Source organism: Agelaius tricolor, unplaced genomic scaffold, assembly GCF_023055355.1.
Source record: "Agelaius tricolor isolate 1412-34295 unplaced genomic scaffold, bAgeTri1.0.p SCAF_22, whole genome shotgun sequence".
NCBI lineage: Eukaryota > Metazoa > Chordata > Aves > Passeriformes > Icteridae > Agelaius > Agelaius tricolor.
In genome coordinates, this window is record NW_027269282.1 from 13,315,001 (window position 1) to 13,322,500 (window position 7,500).

General features: G+C 42.3%; 1 protein-coding gene across 5 annotated transcripts in view; it reads right to left on the bottom strand.

The window, feature by feature from the left end:
* Positions 1 to 7,500, bottom strand: part of EBF3 (EBF transcription factor 3) — a 122,829-nt gene that overhangs the window by 40,957 nt on the left and 74,372 nt on the right. For 3 of the 5 annotated variants that reach the window (XM_071446129.1, XM_071446131.1, XM_071446130.1), the window contains exons 7-8: positions 4,838 to 4,919; positions 1,776 to 1,920 (exon numbers count right to left, since the gene is read on the bottom strand). In XM_071446129.1, the coding sequence (XP_071302230.1) occupies positions 1,776 to 1,920; positions 4,838 to 4,919 (227 nt within the window). The remainder of the gene's footprint in view (positions 1 to 1,775; positions 1,921 to 4,837; positions 4,920 to 7,500) is intronic. The other 2 variants (XM_071446128.1, XM_071446127.1) reach the window with 1 other exon arrangement.

A 7,500-nucleotide genomic window follows, 5' to 3' on the forward strand; every position in this document is an offset into this window, starting at 1 on the left:
TATTTTGCTAAGATCATAATAGCTCATTAGAAGAGGCTGAATTTGGACCTAGACTAAAACCTAACACCACAGGGCTGAGCATGCTTACTTGAACCTATAATGTTGCTAGTTCTGGCTCTCTGGGGAAGGAGAGGACGAGGGGAGAGGATTCAGCCTTCTTAATTGTGAACCTCATTAGTGACGGTTGCTAGGCAAAACACACACCTACTTTCCGCGCATATGAAAGAGATAAACAATACGTCATAGACCATAATGACTCTGGTGCTCAGGGCGACCTTTAATTATTATATTTTTGGTCTCTTATACCTTAGTTATTAATGCAGAAAAACAAATTAGGGTTGTGTGTGTGTGCGGACCGCGGCAGATTTGTAAATGGCTTTCCATTTTTTGATGTCTAGATCGCGTTTCCTTCTGATACTTGGTGCTCGCCTCATTCATTGCCCTCCCTGCCCGTTGGTAAATACTATTTGAAACGTAAAACGACAGTGATTGTATTAGCAGCTTAGTATTGTTATCACTTTAATTAATTTTATTAGTGTAAAAAGCCATGATCCTGTCAGTGTGTTAGTAACAACTCGCAAGAGGAGTCCCGTGGAAGCTGGTGTGCATGGCCCAGCATGTCAGGTCATAGCAGGTTTGAGAGTCTAACTCTGCCAGAACTCAAGATGCATTAAAATTAAATGTATTTCAACGTGCATTTAAATTTTGGGCAAGGCTAAAGTCTTCAGGAAGTTGGACTGGATGGTCTTTCCAACTGAAAATATTCTATTCTATTCTATTCTATTCTATTCTATTCTATTCTATTCTATTCTATTCTATCCTGTTCTGTCCTATCCTATCCTATCCTATCCCATCCTATCCCATCCTATCCCATCCTATCCCATCCTATCCCATCCTCTCCTATCCTAATTTTCTTAAACAGAAGTTCCCTGAGAGCTGGTTTGCATCCCTACACTGGTATATTTTACAGTCCAAACGAAGTGATATTTAAATCCAAATGACTATTTTGGGCTTTGCAGGACAATAAATACATGTGTGCACGTGTCCAGGCGCAGCTGCAATTGTGTGTGAGTGATTCAGGGCTGATGGGCTCCAAAAAGATAGGATTTCACAATTCTGGATTTTCAGAGACACTTTCCATTCTCCTCTTCATCTCAGCCTATCTTCTTTTTGCAGTTCAGGCAAGAAGTCAATCACATTGAGTCAGGCTGAAGAAAAACATTTTATGCTGTTTTTCTCATCCAAACCCCCTCCTGCCATAATCTGCACTAAGGCCCAGGCACAGGAAATTGACCTCACAGTAAATTCTTTACGGATTCGGTCATGTTTTTACCATCCACTTAAACTTGCATACATAACCTGAGACTGTACCTCTGGATCAAGGAATATGACAAGCCAAAATAAAATCAAGTCAAATTAAAGAGCAAGAAAAAGCTGCAAGCAAAACAAGACTGAAATAAAAAAAAAAAAGAGAAGAAATAAAACAGGAAAAGATGAAAAATTGGTTGTGACGGCAAAACTGTAAGTATTAAATAAAGAAAGAAGTCAGAAGCTGATTCAGAAGCGTCCGTGTTGTAGTTGACAAGGGCTGAGAAATACTAATGGACTTTTTTTAATGGGTGCTTTGATGGATGAGAGAAGAAATGATGTAAAAGTAAATGTAGTGGTGTCTCAACATAAAGTGTGGTGAAAAAAAAAGAAAGGGAAATAAAAAAATAATAAAGTAAAAAAAAGCATTGCAAATAAAAAAAAAGGACATGTAAATGTGTGCCTACCATTTTCCAGATAAGAAGGGGCCGTACCTTCTGAGGGGTCAAGGCGGCGAGCCCGCCTCCCGTGTTTGGAATTGTTGTGTACAAACATGTTGTCTGAGACAGCCAGCACGTGGCCATCCACATTGACTGTTGTTGATACAACAACCTGGAAGAGAAAACAAAACCCCACATTTCAAAAATCCTGCAGGTTTTCCCCGAATCAGGTGTCGTAAGACAAAACAGCATCCCGTCACTTTTCTGTTTCTGTTTAAACTGAGTGAATGACATCTCTGAATACATCTTTGTTTACGTGGCGACCACTGGTGGTTTTTAACTCACAATTGTTTCTCTTCAGAACCTGCTACACTAATTAGAGTTTAATCTCCTATTATGCTAACAAATGAATTCAATTCAGGGAAATATTCTTCTAGCCATTAGTTTCAGAAACACCCCTCTAGCCACTCATTTTAAAAGCTGCTGTTTTGATTGATCTGTTGATATATTGATTAGATAGTTTATCTAATTAAAATTTGTTCACTTGAGACTGTCTTCAAATGAAGGGTTGTGAGGATTCCAAATAAAAAAAGCTTAATAAATCAAGAGCCGTCTCGTAACTCCCCATTTTTTCTTCAGTAAATGATCTCCAGGTCAGTTTTACAATTACATTTAATGTCTGATAATGAACTTTTTTGCATCTGAAAAGGCCGAGTTGAATATGAATAGTGAAAGTGTTTTCAATCCATGAAAAGTATCCCTTCTCAAGTTCATTTGGATGGTGATTGACCCTGGTATGTCAATGGAATTTCCTCCTTTATTTTTGAGTGAAAGGCTCCTATTCTTGTGTCCAGGTTCAGAGTCCGGCCATAGAAGAGATGATGGATAGGGCCTCCTTTGGCTTCCAGCTGCTTCTCAGTCGAAAATGGCAAAGGAACATATGCAAAAGGCACAACCTTCCCGATGCCAACACCTCCACAATGGAGCCGTGGGACTCCTCCCGGAAGCGCCAGCCCAGGAGGAAACCGCGAGCTGCACGGGGTTCGTGTGGAGCACGGCTTCGTAGGTGCATCACTGCTATCCCAGACTGACATTTGCATCTTATTTAAATACTCCAGCATGGGCCCTTCGCTGTGGTTCGAGGTTGTCTAAAGGAAGCCACCACTGCAGGTTTTCCTTTGGGGTGAGTAGAGTCCGTAAAGTCACTGCCTAAGTCAGATCTTATCAACACAGCTGGTGAGGGCAGACAAAGGCGGGACAAATCTTAGTGTCCACCTTCCTTTTATCTAAATTTTGGTTATAACAAAGACGATTGCAAGGTTCTCCCACCAGCTTCTAAACCAAAACACTTAACGAACACAAATGGAAGGGCAGCAGAGAGCCTCCTCCGCACAGAGCTGGTCCAAGGCATCAGAAGAAAATTCTTGCCTGCTTCTATGTTTTGGATCACCTCTGATCCTGTTTCTTATTCACAAGCCATAATTAGCTCTCAGCTATCACAGCACCTTTTTTGTGTATCCTGCCTCCTTGGAGACAGCCATCTGCGGTACCCTTTAGAACAGCCCCGGGGCAGTTCTCTGCCAGGCTGCTCTGCTTCCCCAGCTCTCTCCTCCCAGAAGTGGACACCTTCCCTCCTGTCAACATCCACTTCGGAGAGTGCTGAGGTTGCACGCTCAGCTTGGCCGCAGAGCTGCTGCCAGGCCACTGGGCTATCCTCTTTCACTCTTAATGAGATTCCCAGACTTCCAGAAATATTGCAAAACATGCAAGCATGATTTCCAGCCAGGATTTCTGGGTTTGGTTCCTAGAACACGGTGTATTAAAGAGACAGAGCAAGGTGTATATGAAAATGACAACTATTTTTGTTCTGTCATGTCTATATAGGTCAGCCACCAAGGGAAAATACTGTAGTTCAGCAAAAGAAAGTCGACGTGCTACGCTTTGTTATATCGCCTCACTCCTGCAGTGCACCTCCACAAAGGTGCTGAGGCAGGGAAACCAGGTAAAAATACTGTTCAAGATCTGACATCCTGTTAAGTCCTGTTAAACCTTCTGAGAGGCAGGGAGATTAGCTAAAGAGACCCAGGAAAGTCTTTCTAGTGCCTACTGGCTCCATTGTCGACCACAAGATCACTCGTGACTGATGCTTCATTTAGTCATCAGTGAGACAAAGAGGACATTTCCACTCATTCCAGGTTTGACCTTCTGTTCTGTTCAGATGGATCAATACCACCGATGCCACGTGAAGCTGAGATGCATGAAAAATGGAAGCCTGGCTCGATTGTTTTGAAGGAATTTTTTTTTTTCCCAGCTACAGATCTTTTCTGTTGGCTGGCTCAAGGGTGCTGACTTCCCCGGTTGGTTGGCTGTGCATGAAAACAGATGTCACATGTTTTGCTATCAAGTTTAACCACAAGTAATTCTTCTCCAAACTGAGAAAGTCCTGAACATCTCAATACTACTTTATTGCTGGAATCAAATATGAATCATTGTGAAATATTTTGGAAAAAAACAAAAAAAAGGCAGTTATTTCCTAACGAGCCTTTCGAATGACCCCAGATACAGAGGAAATCATTTGTCCATCCCGTCAGCTGCCTCTCTGTAGTGCTATGATTCACCACAGGATATCTCAAAAGCTGTAAGGAGAAAGTGAAGTATTAAACATTGAAACAAAAATCTGTGGGTTGGGCCACCAGTGCTGGATCTACAAGTTGTGAACCAGAGAAGTGTGAGTTTCAAGCTTCCCTGTGCTCCAAAGCTGTGTTCTTACAGTAAGATCAAACTACTCAGTATACGTAAAACCTCTGCAGGTCTGAGCACACTACAACACAAAGTGATAGTAGGAAGGAATTCAGGGAAATAATTCTTAAGGGAAGATCCGCTTGCTCCAACATTGATCCATTACAGCCCCCTGCAGAACTTCAGAACCAGCACTTAAATTAATGGGAGCAATATGAAATACTGACAGCATTTTTTTAAGCGCTGGAACAACACTGACTGGAAGCACTGACTGTGTTTTTTCATAAGTTCAAAATGAAGATGTGATCAAGTCTTGTATACATCATTTATGCATTTAGAGGGATCTGTACCTGGAATCTTCGCATGTCTCGTGGGTTGCCTGCATTCTTCAAACAGTTCTGATTGCACTTGAGGAAAAACTTTAGAAAGAATCTATAAAAATACAAAATTGAAATCTATTAGATTCATCAAAATGTAAATCCAATTTTTTAGAAGTTTAATAAAATCTAATCATAAATAGTTATACCCAAAAGAATACTGGTAGTGAAATATTACTTTCCCATTCGTTAATGAACTTATTTTAAAGCATAAGATCTCTGTCATAAACAGAACATTATTGCCAAGGAAAGGCAAATTTATATTTTTAATTTTTCAACAACTACAAATGTATTGACTCCAGGCCATATCCTTAGCTCGGTGTGGGAAAGTTGATTTCAATGACTCATTGACTTCAAAGGCAATGACTTACACCAGATGAGAATTTGTCTCTATTTTTTTAATACTTTTCATTTTTTCACAACTTATATTAGCAGTAATGACCTCTACGTCGAAAAATTCCAAAGGTAATGATCAATCTTCTGAAAAACACTTGGCTTTGCCTCCGGTTTGGAAACTCGAGCTATTCAAAGGGACTCGATCCAACTCCTGCTGACTCCAGGGAGATCCAGGCAGGATCTGCCCACCGGCAAGGCCCCGGCTCCCTCATTGTTTTTGAAAGGGAAGGAACATGGCAAATTAGGCCCTGTCTTACGACCTCTTCAACCTTTGCCAGCCTTCAGCTGTGAGGAGTCGCTCTACCCAGGGATCGAAATCCAGCTTATTTCTGCTGAGCGGCAACCAGCAATTATTTAGGACTAACCCTTATCATCCAGGCATCTCCCCATAAACCGTTTTTGCAGCCACGCTGCCTCAGGGGAGCACAGCAAGCACTTAGAGGGAAGGGGGAAGCTTGGGAAGATGGAAACTCCTTTGTGCCGCCCTCCTGCACCGCAGGAACGAGCTGCTCTGGGAAGTCTCCACCCTGCAGGTGAAGCAAACCGCAGGATCCTCAGGAGGACAATCGCAGCCTGACATCATCTTTTTTGCTTATGCACTCATGTTTGCATCTTTCATAATAAAACTATGTCTTTATTAGGTTTTCTGGCTAATGACTGACCACTAATGACAAGCAAAGCTCAGGATTTTCTCCTCAGCCAGAGTTCCTCAGATGCTCCAGTCCAGCAGCTTGTGCTGCCCAACTTTGCACATGCTGGACAGCGAGGTCAGCCAGAGCTTCCACGTTCAGAATATGAACAACTTTGATTTATTCTCTCATGTCTGTCTTCATAAGTGACTGGGACTATTCTTGCTGCACACACCTCACAGAAGTTTCCATGTGCCAAGAGCATTCCTGGCCGGAGGCAAGATAGGAACATCTTTCCTCCTTTAGCACCCAACAAGGCCCAGCCATGGCCAGCGGAAAGAACAACAGTGGCTGCACCACATCCTGAGAAGCTTTGAGGGTCATACAGGAGCGTTATGGGAACATCCCCTAATCAAAAACGTTTAATCCCAGCTCTTCCTCCTCCATTAAACCTTGAGCAGCACCCTGATGTTACCCCAGGACACGAATGCTGAAGGAGCAATCTCTCATATCAGAGAGGCAAGCAGGGAAACAACCAGGTTTACTGAAACTGCATAAATAAATCGATGCTGACAGTTCAGCTGAATGCACATTTCTTTAAAACTTCCTATCCCAAAACCTGTAAAGGGGTTTCAGCTGTCGAGCTGAAAAAGATCTGGATCTCCGTGGTGGATGACATGATCCCCCTAGCTCAGATGTTCAGGTTTTCTGGATGCTGTTGCAGGGATATTATCAGCAACTCCATGAAACTGCCTCTATGTAAGGCACAAGTTCCCCCTAATTTTATCTGTTATGTTTTTGAGTTTTTTCAGTGTTTTGGATTAGTTTGGTTTTTTTGTTTTTGTTGTTGTTGTTTTTATTTGAGATACTCATTCTCTTCAGATCATTTGATTATAGGCCAGGTTCCCTGCCCATTGCAGAGGGGTTGGAGCTGGATGATCTTCGAGGTCCCTTCCAAGCCAAACCATTCCACGATTCTATTATTCCAAAGGTAACATCCTTTCTGTCACACCTCTATTTGGTTTTGCACAGTTCCCACCACCCAGACTGTGAGTCTGTGCAAGGCCCAGCTGATGCCCAGGCCCACACAGAACCACCCAGTTCTGGGGAGCCAGGAGCTGGGACCAGCCTCCAGCTCTAATGCTCCTTAGTGCCACATGAAGAGCAGTATCTTATCTTCTTCTTCTTTTTTTCTTTTTTTTTTTTTTTCCCTGATCTCAAATGGGTGTTGTGAGGCTTATTGAGCTAATGTTTGTAAATTGCTCGGAAATTCTCCAATGAATTGTGCACTAGGAATGCTAAGTATTGCTCCTCGTGGATTGTTTTTAGCGTGAAGCGTTCATGATGAATTGTTTCTATACAGAGAGCTCACATCCTGTCAAAGAAAAAGGGCCATTAAGCACCCTTTCACTAAACATCAACTGGAACCGGTATTTGTTCCATTATTTGGTGAAAAGGACCCACTCTTGGTGAAATTAGACATCATCAAGTTTATTAGGATGGCTCTGAGCACCGGGCTAAATATTGATGCCAGGCTGGAGTGAACACAAGCAGCACTCTCATTTCAGCTCCACTACATTCCTTGATGCTGAGATATTTTATTTCTCTCTT